The sequence below is a fragment of the Triplophysa dalaica genome, chromosome 3 (genome assembly GCF_015846415.1).
Source record: "Triplophysa dalaica isolate WHDGS20190420 chromosome 3, ASM1584641v1, whole genome shotgun sequence".
Lineage (NCBI taxonomy): Eukaryota > Metazoa > Chordata > Actinopteri > Cypriniformes > Nemacheilidae > Triplophysa > Triplophysa dalaica.
Window position 1 is genome coordinate 14,811,441 of NC_079544.1, and position 15,749 is coordinate 14,827,189.

At 36.2% G+C, this 15,749-nt stretch overlaps 1 protein-coding gene across 1 annotated transcript; it reads left to right on the plus strand.

Moving 5' to 3' along the window:
- The first annotated feature begins 115 nt into the window (after window positions 1–115).
- LOC130416131 (coiled-coil domain-containing protein 39-like) lies at window positions 116–13,821 on the plus strand. The gene is made up of 23 exons (XM_056742236.1): window positions 116–564; window positions 650–769; window positions 865–1,011; window positions 1,170–1,328; window positions 1,628–1,720; window positions 1,803–1,931; window positions 2,129–2,320; window positions 2,664–2,767; window positions 3,311–3,443; window positions 3,825–4,019; window positions 4,117–4,281; window positions 4,546–4,683; window positions 4,877–5,085; window positions 5,448–5,571; window positions 5,980–6,139; window positions 6,579–6,685; window positions 7,586–7,726; window positions 8,611–8,790; window positions 8,939–9,027; window positions 9,164–10,035; window positions 12,413–12,691; window positions 12,954–13,045; window positions 13,184–13,821. Exons 1-20 carry the CDS (start codon window positions 475–477, stop codon window positions 9,327–9,329), a joined length of 2,841 nt encoding a protein of 946 aa, XP_056598214.1. The 5' UTR covers window positions 116–474; the 3' UTR covers window positions 9,330–10,035; window positions 12,413–12,691; window positions 12,954–13,045; window positions 13,184–13,821.
- Window positions 13,822–15,749: the final 1,928 nt, after the last annotated feature.

The window sequence follows — 15,749 nt, forward strand, 5'->3', positions numbered from 1 at the left end:
TATTGATGCACTGTTTTTTGCAGTCCGTTGAGCACTTAAATAAGTAACACAATTCACACAATAAATCAGTAAATACTTAAAAAATAAGGTTATAGTTAAAAATCAGGTTAATGAATAAAGTCCTATGGCCGTGGAAATAATTCAAAGCGTAGTCATAATTTTCAGTTAAGACTTTCCACACTACAACTAAATACAATCCACAGAAATACACGTTTTAAATCTGTATATCGCTCCGCGTCACATTACTTAAGATCGACGACAGCAGTTTTGTTATTAAAACACATTTTCCCCAAAGAGAAGCATTTGGAGCCATCTATCTGCAGAAGCGCACAGCGGAGGCCATTTGTTAACGTCGTTGCTAGGAAACGAAACGTGACAACACCGCCGTAAAGCGACGTTATTGGCAAACGTCTCGTCGTTTGAACTGTATTTTTCTGACTTTCTCCATTAAAGTTTCCAAAACATAAAGAAGAAATGTCCGACTCTCTGTTAGCTGAAATTGACTGGGACGAGGGTTTTGCGATCCCTGTAGCTAATGCAGAAAACAAGACGCTAGAGGAGGAGGTCAGTCAAGTTTAACGTTATCTATCTGACAAATGACTTGATGTTTCAGACATTGCGTGTATTTAAATATATCTTTAATCCGCAGGTCAGAAGAAAGCAAAAAGAACACGTCGACCTCGAGAACAAACTAAATAAACATAAGGACATCATTAATGCTCTGTCAGAACATCTCAAAAACCTAAGACAGGAATTTTCACAAACTCAGGTATCGGTCTGCCATTGTTAGTTAAACTTGAATTTATGACTTTTGTATGTCTTTAGTAGAGCTTGTGATTAATGTCATTGTTTGCACGAGTTCAGGCTCTGTGCAAAGCCAGAGAGAAAGAGACCGAATCAGAGGAGCATTTCCGAACGCTGGCAGAGAGGGAGGCGGGTCGATTGAAGCAGGAAATCAAGGCGCTCGACAATGAACTGAAGACACTGAATGAGAAGAAAAACTCCCAAGAGGTTCCGGTTGTCCTATCCACTGCAACACTTTCCTGTCCACTGAGTGGCTCAATAAAACAATAAGAAATCACAATATGACACGTGAAATAACACTTTGAATGCTTTAATCACAATTCTGCATGTGCAACACAACCTTTGCCTTCAACTTTTTTGCACAGAACAACATCTTTAAGGCCACCCAGAACCTTGATGAATTAAAAAATCAACTGAACTGGGATCAGCAGACTTTGGATGCCTGGTTGCAGGAATCAGCACAAAAGGATGAAGACACCATGGCAATCATTAAGTATGCCAAACAAGATGAGAGCAAGATTCGAGTGAGTTCAATAGTCTTATAACTAAGGACCTTACCGTCAAAATGATATTGTGGAGATTGTTTTTACAATCAGACATTATAATATTTAAACGCTTCCAGTGAACACAAATGCTATTGCCTTGTTTGAGTGCCATGGGTAAATTTCACAAAAACATGCTTGCATCATATTTATCCCAAAATAAAAAGGTAAATTAATCCATTTTCTATACAAATGGGTTTTTTTCAATGTAAAATAAAATGAGCTTTTTTAATAATATCATTCCTTGACTGAGATAATATCTGCTTTCTATTTTCAATTAGGAGCTGACACTAAAGATTGAGAAACTGACTATTGAAGTCAACCAGAAGAGAAAGACCTTAGACAGTGAACTCACAGAGAGCATTATGGCACAGGTAATAAATGTAATTTCGTGTTCGCTTGTGAATACTTTGAAATTAGATAAGTGAAGTCTGAGCTGATGTAATTGGAATGCAGGTTGCTCTGGACAAGACACTAGAGAGTTTTCGTCAAGCCAACATTGAAAGACAAGAGATGCTCAGCCAGCTGGAGAACACAGTTAAACAAATGAGGAGGAGAGACCAAGAGATACAGCAGTCAGCAATGGTAACCTGAAGATGGCGTTTTTATACTAAACTTCTTGAAATCCACACTATTTGGAATAGGTTTGAACGAAAGGAAACATTTTAATGTATTCTTCAACATACTAAATCCATGGCAAAGGTTGAGAATCATTTCCAGAATATAAGAATGTTACCTTATAAATAGGGTTTATTCAACTGTTGAATCACTTAATCTGGCAGATGTTGGCAGAGAAAAAGCAAATGATAAGGGAGAAGAACGATTTGATCAAGGAGAGGATGGACTTCATGGAACGTGAGATAGAAAACAATAAGGAGCTGGAGAGGAAGATAGCCACAGCTGAACGGCAGGCAGTTCGACTCAGACAGCAGCTTCAGGAAGAGGAGAGTAACCACAGACGTCTGAAGGATGAGGTATCTTCTACAGCTTCTAACCCTATCTAAAACTCATGCTTCAACAACTAAACTGATGACCAAACCAATATACGGTTTATGATGTTATTCTAGTCTAAATGATTCTAGTGTCAATGCTGTTTGTTGTTTCTGATGATTGTTTATTGTTATATATACTTTTTTATTTCTTACATTTTTATCGTATAAATATGACAATCATTCAATACAATGATCTTGTCATCTGATACATTACTGTACCATAGTGCTACAGTGTTTTCATAGTAACGTAGCGTTTTCTGTATTCTAGTAAATCAAACACAAATTGTAAAAAAATTAACTAAACTAATGTGTTATTTTTCTTCAGCTACAAACCCTGAAGGGAAATTTAGAGAGAACTGCCGGAGATGTGGAGACCACCAGATCTGAGTTAACCAGTATGAAAAAAGAAATTAAGGACAAGACTGCCAAGTAATACCTTTTTATCACTGCATCATATCAATCGATGTTTGTCATGATTTTCTTTAAATCTCGAGACATACTGCTAATATTGACCAATCTGTCCTTGCTTAGTTTTGAAAGCTTGCGAGTTTGTTATTCAGTGTTGTAACAATTTCAAATCGTATACCCTTAATCATAAAAGATTTGTTCCTCCAAAAACAAAAATTTGGTCATCGTTATCCACATGTTTTTCTAAACTTGTTTACGATTCTTTCTTCTGTGAAACACAAAAGAAGATATTTTGAGAAATGTCTCTGTGGTTTTGTGTCCATACAACGGAAGTAAACGGGGTCATAGGTTACCAACATGTTTCAAAATAACAATCTAAGCACATTTGAGTCTAATCATTAAAGGTCATTTCATGTCAATCTCATTTTCTCACTTTCCTAATAAATGCACGTTGTATATAAACATGCAACCCCACCCCACCACCGTTATAGTAAATAAATGCATGTACAGAATATGATATGAAGTCAGAAGTTGTAACACAACACTGATTGTTCTTTTGTGTAGAGTTGAAGAGGCAAAGCTGCATAACGCTGCTCTGGAGGAGAAACTTCAACATGTGACGGAGGCGGCGCTGGACGGGGAGGAGCAAGCGCTACAGATGGACCAACTGCTTAAAGATCAGGAGCTCAGAATCAGGGTTGAACTCTAAATGAGACACTTTACAGCATTTCACCTCCATCGATAGACTAACATAGACCGTGTAACCCCAATGATATTTTGAGATCTTTTTGTAATGCTCTGATGCTCTGTAAAACACAATAATCTCCATATTACTCAACATGCATTGATATTCCTTGTCCAACAAACCATTTAATTTATGACGGGTTACCTTTATTATGTCTAACTTAATGATGAATAGATTTATTATGATTGGTGTACATTTAAGTATAAAGTTTGCCCTTCAAACCGAATTTACACTTGCGAATGATAAATTGTCCATTTTGGGTGAAATAACTGTGACTTTCTTATTTAAGTAAATCTGGCTTTGTTTGAAATAAGGATGGCTTTGTGTGTGTAGGAAATTGATGCTCAGCTGCTCCGTCAGAGAGACGTCATGTTCAAGGAGAATCAGAAACTGCAGGAGCTGCGCGATAAAGAGAAGAGCACCATAGCTGAGATCCATGGCACCCGGGCAGCTCTCTCCAACCAGGACAGCAGACTCCGCAAACTGGACCAGAACTCTCTAAAACAGCAGGGAATACTTTTTAACCAGGCAAGAGTACAGTGAAATGACAAGAACTCTGAATAAATGCAGAATTAGATGATTGTTTATTGTAGCATTGAGGTTAAGTGTTGTTTCTTTGGTCCAGGACTTTCAGATCCAGATGCTGGAGAGGAAGATGTCACGTTTGCAGGGACGGGTGAACACTGATGAGAAGGAGGCTTTGGAGAAGAGGGTCTCGGATCTAACTGAAGCCCTGGCGGAGAAGAAGAAGACAGCCACCAGCCTCACCAAACAGCTAAAGAAACTTCAGGTGAGAGCATGTGTGATTATGAATGATTATACTTTCCTGTAGCTCAGTGGTTAGAGCTCGGCGATTGGCACGGGTTCTATTCCGGGGATTGCACATACTCGGAAACAAAAAATGTGTAGTATTATGCACTTTCGGATAGAAGTGTATGCCAAATACATAAATGTAAGTGCACAACGTTTTTCTTGAATGTGATGAGAGATTTACCCTGCTCGATATGGTTTTGGGTTTGTCTGTAATTTAAAAATGATATATTTGTTTTTCCAGGACGATATCCGTTGTGTTAAGAAAGAGACAGAGAAAACCGAAAATGAAAAGAGAGATCTGACTTCCAAGATCCAGGAACTGCAGCTCTTCATTGACACATCAGAGAAAGAGCAGAAGAAGCTGAGGCTAAAAAAACAGGTGAATAATTTTGATTGTCCATCAAATCAAATCAAATTGAATCATTTTTATTGTCACATCACCAACAGCACGTGTGCCGTGGTGAGTGAAAAGCTCAGTGCAGAATACAATTACTAATATAGCCTGCGTTTCGCAGAAGATCTGCAGATTTATGCACAATTCGAATGCTCATCATCCATAAACTTTTGTACAGGACACCATGGTGGAGAAAGACCTGCTAAAGATGGATGTACAACGTCGGAGAGGTTTGCTGTATGACCGAGCAGATGGAGTGTTGAGTCTGGAGAAGAGACGACTGCAGCTCCAGACAGCCATGAAGGAGAGAGAAGAGGAGATCCATGTGCATAGAGAGATGCTCTATAAACAGATCAAATTCACGGAGCAGGAGAGACAAAAGCTCAGGTACAAACTAAAATGAAATTTGTCATGCACAGTCAAATTCAAGTTGAATTTCTGGCTAAATTAAAGCAACCTAACTAGTCCACTCCTAACCTATAGTTTTTGAGTTAAGTTTTTGGTTATGATCAAAATCGTGTGAAAGGTTAGGTATACACTATTACATGTCTTTTGAAATTGTATTTATTTTTAGCCTGACTCTAAAAAAAATCAGGAAGATTAATTAATAGTGATTTTGCTTTCTAAAATATTTTAAGATAGAATTCCACTGTGATTTTGAACATAAAGTACATAAACATGTGTCCTTTACCTCTGATTATAAAAATTGCAAGTGTACAATACCTTTTGTTTTTATGTTGATGGGTTAGTGCCGAACTCAGCGAGAGACTGTCCAAAATCGACAAGATGAAGAAGAGGTACGAGATTCTCACTGTTTCCATGGCAGCCCCTGAAGGCGAAGAAGAGAAATCACAGGCGTACTTCATAATAAAAGTATTAAGCTGTATTTACCTGTTTTCTATAATTTTATTCCTTCCATCTTTCATTATTTTTCATCTTTATGAGACGAGTAATGGATTCTCTCAAACATGCAAGTTAATCTAATTTTTTACGTCGTTTTGTTTACTTTCCTTTCTCTTGATTCCTGGGCCAACTTTTTCAATCTATTGAAATTACTTTAATTATTTAAACTAGATCAAATTTTCTGATCACCCTGTTCTGAAGAAGATTTTTGTTTAAAGAAAAATGCGATGCTATAAAAGTAATTATTTTCTCCTGTATGTGGGGGACAAATGCAAAACATTGAGTTTGTATAAATGTAACTTTTACACCAGTATTTTACCCCAATATTAGAATTAATAGCAGATGAAAAAATCTGACTAACTCTTGACTTTTCCAAAGGCAGCTCAGGAGAAAGAGGAACTCCAGCATCAGGGGGATGAACTGGATGCTAAAATCCGCAAGAAGGAGAAGGAGATTAAAGCTTTGGAGAACACCCTAAAAGTTGTCAATGATCGCAATTCAACTTATCGCAAAGCCCTGGGCAAAGTGTCAGAGTCTAGTATGTACATTAAAATATGTAAAAAAAAATGTATGTTTATCAATGTACATGTTAAATGGAGCTTTTCTACAGTTGCAGGAAAAGCGGTGTCTCTGATTCAAGTGGTGTTTGGCAATCGTATATAATGCTTGTGCATTACTGATCAGTATAATGACAATTTAAACTGTTTGTCCTATTGCACATCTGCTTCTAAAACAAGAGTGGGTGGTTGGCTATTCATGAGCACCACAGATTTGACTTGTTCATTTTAATGAACATTACTACATTATAATTTACCATTTCTGTAATCAAACATTACTTGCTAACAGTGTAGTTGCAGTATTATGCAGCGTAAGGTTTAATTTGGCATATTAACAACATATGGATTTTCAAAGTTCATATAAAAAAAACTGTTTCATTTACTCAGACTTCTCAGTGCTTTGATATGATGTTGCTGCAGGTCCAGAGCATCAGGAAAAACTAAAGTTGGAGGAAGAGAGACGAGCTGCTGAGGAGAAATACAAGTACAAGAGACGACAAATCAGAGAACTAGACGAAGACATTGAAGTAAATATTTTTCTGTTTACCCTTCAAATTACTTTCAGCTGAAACCTAATATTGAACTAAAATACTACTAATATGTTTAAATGAAAATATTTAATGATTCATATCATAGATGTTTTTCTGTGGGGCAATAATTTCTCCCCATTAAAAGATTTTAGTAATAACAGTAATTAATAACAATTAGGCATAAGTAGTTCCTCTAAATAACTACATAGAACATTTAATTATCTTGTATTAACATGGGCTTACAACTTTAAACTGTGCACTGTGACCCTTTTATTGTGTTAAACTGCTATTCAGCCATCAAACATGTTTTAAAAACCCCTCAGTCACAACTCATCAAGCAGGTTTCTGTGAATCAACACTGAAAGTAAAAGTATGTTCTTAGCCTAGACATTTGTACCTGTATAATTAACTTGAAATGCCGTTCGACCAAAATACTTTGAATAAAATAAAATCAGTTTGTTTGGATCAGGGATACTCAGCTGGTTTTGTTTTAGGGCTTTGGTTTTACACTTAAACAAAGAAACATCTAACAATCATGCAAAAATAAGCAAATATTATTTTGTATTTAGCATTTATTAGTGTGATAATGATTTGTATTGTGTCATGCTCACATGAGCAAATAAGTCACTAAAACATTTTATTCTCATATCACATGATATTGTATGTCACATTTTATTTAATGTTGTTATATGTTAAGTTTTCTGCATGATTAACATAATATAAACCTATTAATAAAAAGGGCCATTTAGACTATATGAATAGACTTTAAAGAATTTAGATTTTTCGAACTCAGTATTTAAAAGTTTGTTTACAATAGTCCACTGGATTACTGGTTTACATATGAAGCAAATTTTTAAGAGACCTAAAGACATATTAAGAATCTGTCTTATATTTCAGGGAATGTCCAGCACACTCGAAGCTCTCCTTGAGGAGGAAAAAGTCCAGAATGAGACAAATGAGAAAATCCAAGAACAAATCTCCTGTCTCAGAAAAGATCTTGTCTCTCAGGAGGAGAAATTAAATAGAGCTGTTAAACAGGTCTTACACTGAAACTTACAATACATACCTCTCTGTGTTTAGAAAATCACATTGGCAATTCCACGAAAATGTCAACCTTACCACGAAAGATTTCATACCAGTGTTTTTTACTATGGTATCAGCAAAGATTTTAATATTTGGTGGTTCAAATACCCATGTGAGATCTCTCTTCAAATTTGTAAAGCATTTGTTTTATTTTAAGTGCATGTTTTTTCATAGTCAGGTAATTGCCATGATGTAACGCTACATATTCCAATTAATATAAGTTAATATAAGTAACTATTTTATTTTCTATGATGAGGCATCCCTTCTCCATTTTTTGGGTATTATTACTTTAGGATTGTGCATTTTATTTGACAGAAATCCTACAGACTTACAGTCCTTTTTTGTCACATCCTGTCGCATGTTTATTTCCCTTTTTTTAAATATATTATTTTGTCATAGACTGACATTTGTTGATCAACAAGGGTTCAGAAAAATATAAACAGATGGTTCAATATAATCGTAACAAATTCATTGTCTGAGCATTTTTATGTCACGTCCATACCGCTGGAATTGCCCATGTGTTAAATCACAGATATTATTAGTTATTTTCCTGTTTTACTAAACAATTACCATTTGAGAAAATACACCATTTTAAAAGTCATAGTGAGCTTTGAATCGGAATGCAAGAATGCAATAGTCATGTTTCAAAGCTTTATTTTCAGCTGATAAGAGAGGAACAACAGGAACAAGAATAGTAGACATATAAATTACAGTATGAAAGGTCATGTTAAAAACTGTCCCGCTCTTCCTTATACTGTATATCTTTGCTTAATAGGGCCACTGATGGCCGACTGTACCCCAATTGTTTTGATTATACATTATACTTTGTCATCTCGCAGCGTGTCAGATACACCAAAGAAATTCGTTCAGCTAAAAAGACCAAGGAGAAAACCTTTGAGGAGCGTGACATAGAGCTACGTCAACTCAAAGAACTAAACAAAACCATAAACAAGATGCTCCTAGAAGCCATGGAAGAAAATCCTGAGCTGTCATCTCTATTACAGATGCATTTCGAGAAGGTACAGTTTGACATGATGAAAATGTTCCCTGTGGTCTTAAATGAACTGTATGCAATTCATGTTGTTCTTGCAATTGCTTGAGGAACTGATGAACTTGATTTCAACAATCCACGTGTTTCTGGTTAATAAGTTATTTTTCACATTAAAGGCTGGTCTGTCGCTGCCCTCTCCTGCGTCCACCCCATCCAGTCGCATGAGCTCAAAGATCAGCTCAGCACGGAGTTCTGCTTCACTTCGGTAAAAACAGTATTATCATTATTATTTACATATATCAAGCTTTCACCTTTTCATCCAATGTTATTAAACAGTACAGTCATATCAAGTGCAAATTTTCTGACATGGTTTAATGTTGTCTTGTATGCACATATATCAGCTCCTCAGTTAACAGCAGCCCCAGAAGTCAATCTGCCACATCTGCTCCAGTGAAGATAGTGGATCTGAGCCTGGGCCTCTCCGTCACATCTGCTCAAGGGTCTCGCCCATCCAGCAGTGGCAGCAGCAGAAGCAACAAGTGCAAGAGCCCTAAGACAGATTCATAACTCGGACCCTCATAAAGAACAGGCTGTCAATGAGGGCTGTTAACACTGTAAACGACTCTCAATTATTTTGATTTATTCGTCTTATATTTTTTCAAGGTTCACTTGTAGTTCCTGACAAAGTTGAAGACAGAAACAATCTATGATTTATTATGTTTAACTTCCTAGAAGTTTCAAGGAGTTTTACTTTAGACATTTAATGTAAACAAAAGAATTTGTTGATGGGTCACACTGAACCTCTTCCAAGAATACATGAAACGAAACCTGACTAAAGTCACTTTGTGCGTTGGAATTACTGACCATTTATTATGTGTAACTTTCATTGCTTTATTTCTTTTTTCCTTCATTTCTACTAAGAGTCTATTGGGGACTGTGTTCATTTGTATCATTTGAACAAAGATGCAATAAACAATACTTGCACGAAATGCTTCAACCCCAGGAGAATCTGTTTAAAGAAACTAGAGAAATGCTATTATCTAAGGCATATTGTATTTGGACTGGCAGTGTTGGGGTGTGTCCAGTCTCGCTATTCATGGAAACCCATGAGTCTGTAACGCCCCCGTACAGCATATAAACCTGCTGCGTCACAGATTGTTTCTACAGGAACATACTCCTTCTTAACGGATTGTTTGCAGGTCATCTGCGAAAATGTTTCACTTTATCTTGCTTGTTGGATTTCTCTTTTTATCTATGGGGCTGTCAGTGGCTGGTAAGTGATTGATGAAACTAACTGTTTGTAGCAATATGCTGAAAACTACTGAAGAATTTATCATAACAGATTAAGGTTCATTTTTATGTATGGTACAGTTCTAGTTGCAATAACATTTTATTTTTTACGTATGTATACTATTTAAAGGTAAAGTAATGTAATCACATTTTTGAAAATTAATGGCACATGAGAGATTGATTAAACAGTGTGTTTTTTTTTCTATTTTTCTACACGAAAAGACAATAATAATATATCTATTTTAATTGAATTAAATGATTAAGTATATTTTTATATTGTTTTCTTGTAATATTGTTTTACAGTAAGGTTGTTTATTCACAAGAAATTTACTATTCGTTTATTAATCTTAGTTCATGTTAATTTAAGCATTTACTAATACATTTTTAAATCCAAATTTTCTGTTATAATTAGTTAATGCACACTATTTTAACATGAGAGATTGTGATGATATTATCTAACATTAACAAATATTAATAGATGTTGACAATCTATATTGCTCATTGTTAGTTCAAGTTAGTGAAATCATTAACTCAAATTTAACAAAATACAACCTTATTGCAAAGTGTTTCTGTTTTTCTTTACAAGACTGTGTTTTGAACTGATTTAATGTTACTAAACATTTTCTATGGATCCTCACTTTTTACCAGATAAATTAATTTTATTTTAATTAAGTGTTTATTTGAACTCTTAGTTGTACTTTTGGATAGGGGAGAGTGGGGCACGTTGTCACACTTTTCACACTGTGTAACATTTACTGAGCACCATACATCACAGCGGTATAAATGTTATACCAAATGAAAGAATGACTTCTTGGGCACATAATTTGTATTCATTACATTTTCATATCTTATCTCATGGAGATGTAGACTGTTGAATAGAGGATGTGCACTTGGGACAATTTGCCCCATCAGCAGGTAAGTTGTCACACTAGATTATCTAAGAATAAGAACACAACAACATAATTGTGAATATTGACTTTCATTTTTATATTCAAACCAGAACTGGAAATATAAACAATCTTGCCTAGAGAATTCAAAAAAACAATTATTTCAAGCCAAACTGTACACATTTCAATCAAAACGCATTACTTTGAACTTTAAACTCAAACGTTCGGTGGCTTGCACATAGATCCATTCTGATATGGCCGGATGTCCTCTGGAGTTGGTAGCCTGCTGTCAGCAATAGCATTGCTGGATAAGGGTGAGCTGGTGGAAGCAGAAGCATTACTGGGCATGCTAGAAAGAGCAGAGTTGGTGCTGGGCCTGGCAGGGTTCTAAATGGGGCGATCTGTGACCTAGGATGGTGCAAACTTGGTTTCCAGAAATACATCTCTGTTGTAAGGTTGAACCCCGGCCACCCTAAAGCTAACCTGAATCTTCAGGGGGTTGCAGCCAGAGGATAGGCATTTGCCACAAACCCAGGAATGTCATAAATTGACATTGTCCTCCCTGGGATGTTCCTCACACAGGAATCACACGCACTGTTGACGTGCCTCTTTAGTGGCCCGTAGATAGACCTGTCTTATGGTTCGAGCCGATCTGAGCAGTGGGTTGGGAATGACAGCATGATTATGCCATTTTCTTTTGCATAATTGAGTCCATCAATGGACAGATGAGACTCGTGGTTGTCCAAAAGGAGTATACAGGGCTTCTAGTTTGAGCACTAGGTATGTTCACTAAAATGTTTCAGGAAGTCAACAAAGTGCGTGTCTTTCATCCATCCAGAGGAATTTGCCCCTCCTTTGCTGCCAGGTGGCCCATTGATCAGGAGTTGTCTATAATGTCTATATATTTTTGTACTGGGGCAAGTTGTCAGATGTGACGACTTGCCCCAAAGCCATTGAGACAACTTGCCCCAAACTGACATGTGTGCTAATGTTGGCTAAATCTTAAGGTTAGCTCAACATAGCACGTCAGCTAAAGTATCAAAAGACACGCTATTTTGTGCAAGATAATTATTTTTATCATTCATATCTAACAAAGTTGTATTGCATAAAATTTAAAGTGCCAATTTTTTACTTTTTAAGCAGAAAAATAAGAAAGTTGTGCTAATATCAGATTAGAGTGATCTTGACCACATGTGAACAGGAAATTGACTATAGAAAAAGAAGTCACACAAAGTGGCTATTTGATTTTTGAGATAGAGCCTCTAGTGTTGGAGTTATGAACAGTGTGACAACTTACCCATGTGACAACTTACCCCGCTCTCCCCTTCTTATATTTTTAAAACCAGCTATATTTAAAACTAATATAGTTCTATTTTAATAGGTGATTTTTACTTATTACAGCAGTTGTATGCTATTTAAAAGTTTGAAACTTGTACTTTTCCTTCTAATTTGCTCGGCTAATGTCATTCACAGCAAACAATATCACTGAGGCGAATACAACAGTTGAGACGACAACATATGAACCATTAACAACAAACTTGTCAACTTTAGCCAACACTCCCAGCAAAGTGAATACAACATCTGAAGCGACAACATCTGAACCATTAACAGATGGGTGGTCAACTCCACCAACACAACCTGGAAATACTGCATTCGAAGTGAATACAACAGTTGGACTGACAACATCCAAACCATTTGTGACTTGGCCAATTCCACCAACTCCACCAACACTATCACCAACACCCAACTCTGGTATGAAGAAGGTCCTTTTTAGCTTCTAAAAAACCAAACAACATGTTGATAGGATACCATTTAATAACAAGCAAAAGATTAGGTTTTCATTGTTTACCTGTGGAATTAGCACCACCCTTCTTTTAGTAATTTATACAATAAATAGTAATAATTGTAGAAATAGTAATTTAAGTAATATTCTTAATTCATGTAGCTATTTGAAACGATATTTTTGGTCACAATTACTGTAACAATTAAAAGCTTTTTGTTGATTTTTTCACAGGCCCTGGAGTACTTGCTATGTTAAGAATAGCGGTCAGATCTACACTTGATCTGTCCAGAGATTCACCTGAACTTCAGTTCCTTTTGCAGACGGTATAGTTATATTTACATGACTCTAAAGCATAGATCTATAATACAAACACAAATGTTGGGTTTCAATGTTTTGTGTCAACATGTGTCTATACATGTGAACTGTGTACAAAGATTTATTATGTATATATTTTGTTCTAGATTAAGGATCTAATTTCTCCTGCAGAAACTAACATCACCGTGAAAAGCATCCAAAAAGTGCCTATTTTGTAATGTTCATATTAGTTGGTAAGCTATTTTGACTGTGGTATTTTTCCAATGAGTAGAAAACTTAGTTTTACAAGTTGATCTTAGCACTTTACTTATGGTTGACTTTTGCATAAGAGGAATTTGTCAGTATAAGATGCTAAAAATTATTGTAGTTTTATCATTCTAATTTCTGTCTTTCTTGTTTTGATTGTGCACTTGTTCACCACCCATGTTTTGAGTTCCCCTCCATAATAAATATATTAGCCTGCTATAACCAAACCAGTCATTATTTGGTTATTATAATTATAGAACAATAGAAATGTCACACAATTCTGCTGTTGTGCTGCACACACTGTTAAAAAATGATTTAGAAACTTTGAGATGTTGAGGAAAGTGGTTCTCAAACTGGGGGCCCCTAGATGGATCCAGGGGGTCCACAAATTGTGTGTCATTTTACTTAATATTGAAATTGAAAAAGCAAAGCAATTTATCTACACAAAGGGGACCTTACAACAAAAAAGTTGGAGAACCACTGTATTGAGAAGATGTCCTCAAAATGTCATACACTCAAAATCCAGTCATGCAAAACATATATGCGTGTATAACCTGAGATTATTTTTTGACATTAAAAAAATAATACATGCTGGTTCATATATGGTGAATTTGTTAACCATTGTGAATGAGAAATAAAACATTTAAAAAATGAAGTGCTCCAGGAAATTCAAAAACATCATATTGCAAGGTGTTTTTCAGTAAGTTATTTATGCACATGAAAAGAAGCACATCTAGGGTGCGTTTCCCAAAAGCATCGTTAGCCAACTATGGTCTCAAGTTCCGTCATTCCCGCACAGTTCAACGATCAATCGCAAGCAGGAACGCAAAGCTGTGGTTAGAAGCATCGTTCCTTATTATTATTACATGTAGACTTACATGCATCAAGCTTTTGATCAAATTAAGCAGGCAACATGCACTGCATTCCATATCCATCACTCAATATATACAAATTTAATTGGACATCCTTAAGTTTGTTAAGGAAATAACAAAAGTGCGTATATAACGTGCGCTAGGACCCTGGGGAATCCATGTTCGGAAAGACGTAGGAGCAAACTTGTAAATGAATTAAATATCATGAAATGAAACAACAGATAACAAAAATAGGAAACAGTCGTCATGAGCTCCATCGCTCATTTACCCAACGATACATCTTACTATGGTGGTTAACCAGCGAGTTATGTCGATGTTCGGGAAACACACCCCTGATCAGTAGATGGTGCAGTTGGCAGAATGCTCTTGAGTCTAGACAAATCCATTCATTGTAAACTCCTTATAACCTTCAACGCTTCCTGCCTACAGACACAAGAGAAATACAAATGTTCTTGCACTCGCTCAGAATGATTTGTTACATGTTGAAAGATATAAAAAATGTAAACATCACAAACATGATAATCATCAAAAGTGTTCTACGTGATAATTAAGAATATCACTGCAAACACTATCAGTCAAGCAATATAGTGGCAGCAGAGAGTTTTCCATGACTGTGAAAACTAAAGATCCCTCGGTGGGCACCAGGTCAAAGCTCATATCCTGCTTTCCACCTTCTGGAGGTGTGTTTGGGTATGACGCTGGAGGTTTAGGAGGAAACCAGCTGAAGAAGATGACAGCTATTTAAAGTCCCAGTGAAATTAAAAAGTACAATACCTAGTATTTTTTTGATGAAATATTACTGCGTTTATTTAAAATAGTTTATCAATGTGGGTCCATCTCTTTTTAAAAATCGTATGCCCTCATAAAATTTAATCAAAATCTGAAAATGTGCTTCCGTCCTGTAGTGACCATCCATTTTAAATTACGTATATTAGCATCGTTTATTCATCCCCTTCAACTTTCAGACTACTGCCAGTTCCATTTCAAAATGTAATGGCTGTTTATGTACATCCAATCAAACATAACACAAACCACAATTAAAATCCAGGCCTGGTCCTCTCTCATTGACGGTCCAGTCGCTCGTCGTCTTATGCTCCCGATCTCCTCCGTGATACGAGACCGGTGCGCGTACAGCTGATGCTCATTATCACTCACTCACCGGCCTCGACTCACAGTCTCGTCCTGCCTACTTCACTACAGGGACTTTGAAATCCTAATATACTTTAAAAACAGATGATCTTACCACATGCAGCATACAGCCACACTTCTCCAAGCCTTTACCAAAACAATCAAAACATCTTGGCATGGGATCCCAAATAGCTATTAGAAATGAGAGAGGTACGGTTTAACATAATGGCATGTTCATGTAGAATCTTACCGTGGTTCAACCTAATGAATTTTTGGAGAAAACACAGACAATTCAATGTTCCTTGACTTGGTGAGTTAGATCTTCTGTTTTGACAATCTTTGTAGTAAAACGGCCAAAAAAATAAAACTGGATCCGTATAAAACTTGATTATGACCACTAGACGCAGTAGACCTATGGCTTTGTAAGTTTTGTAACAGCTACTGTTCTCATACATGGAACATAATC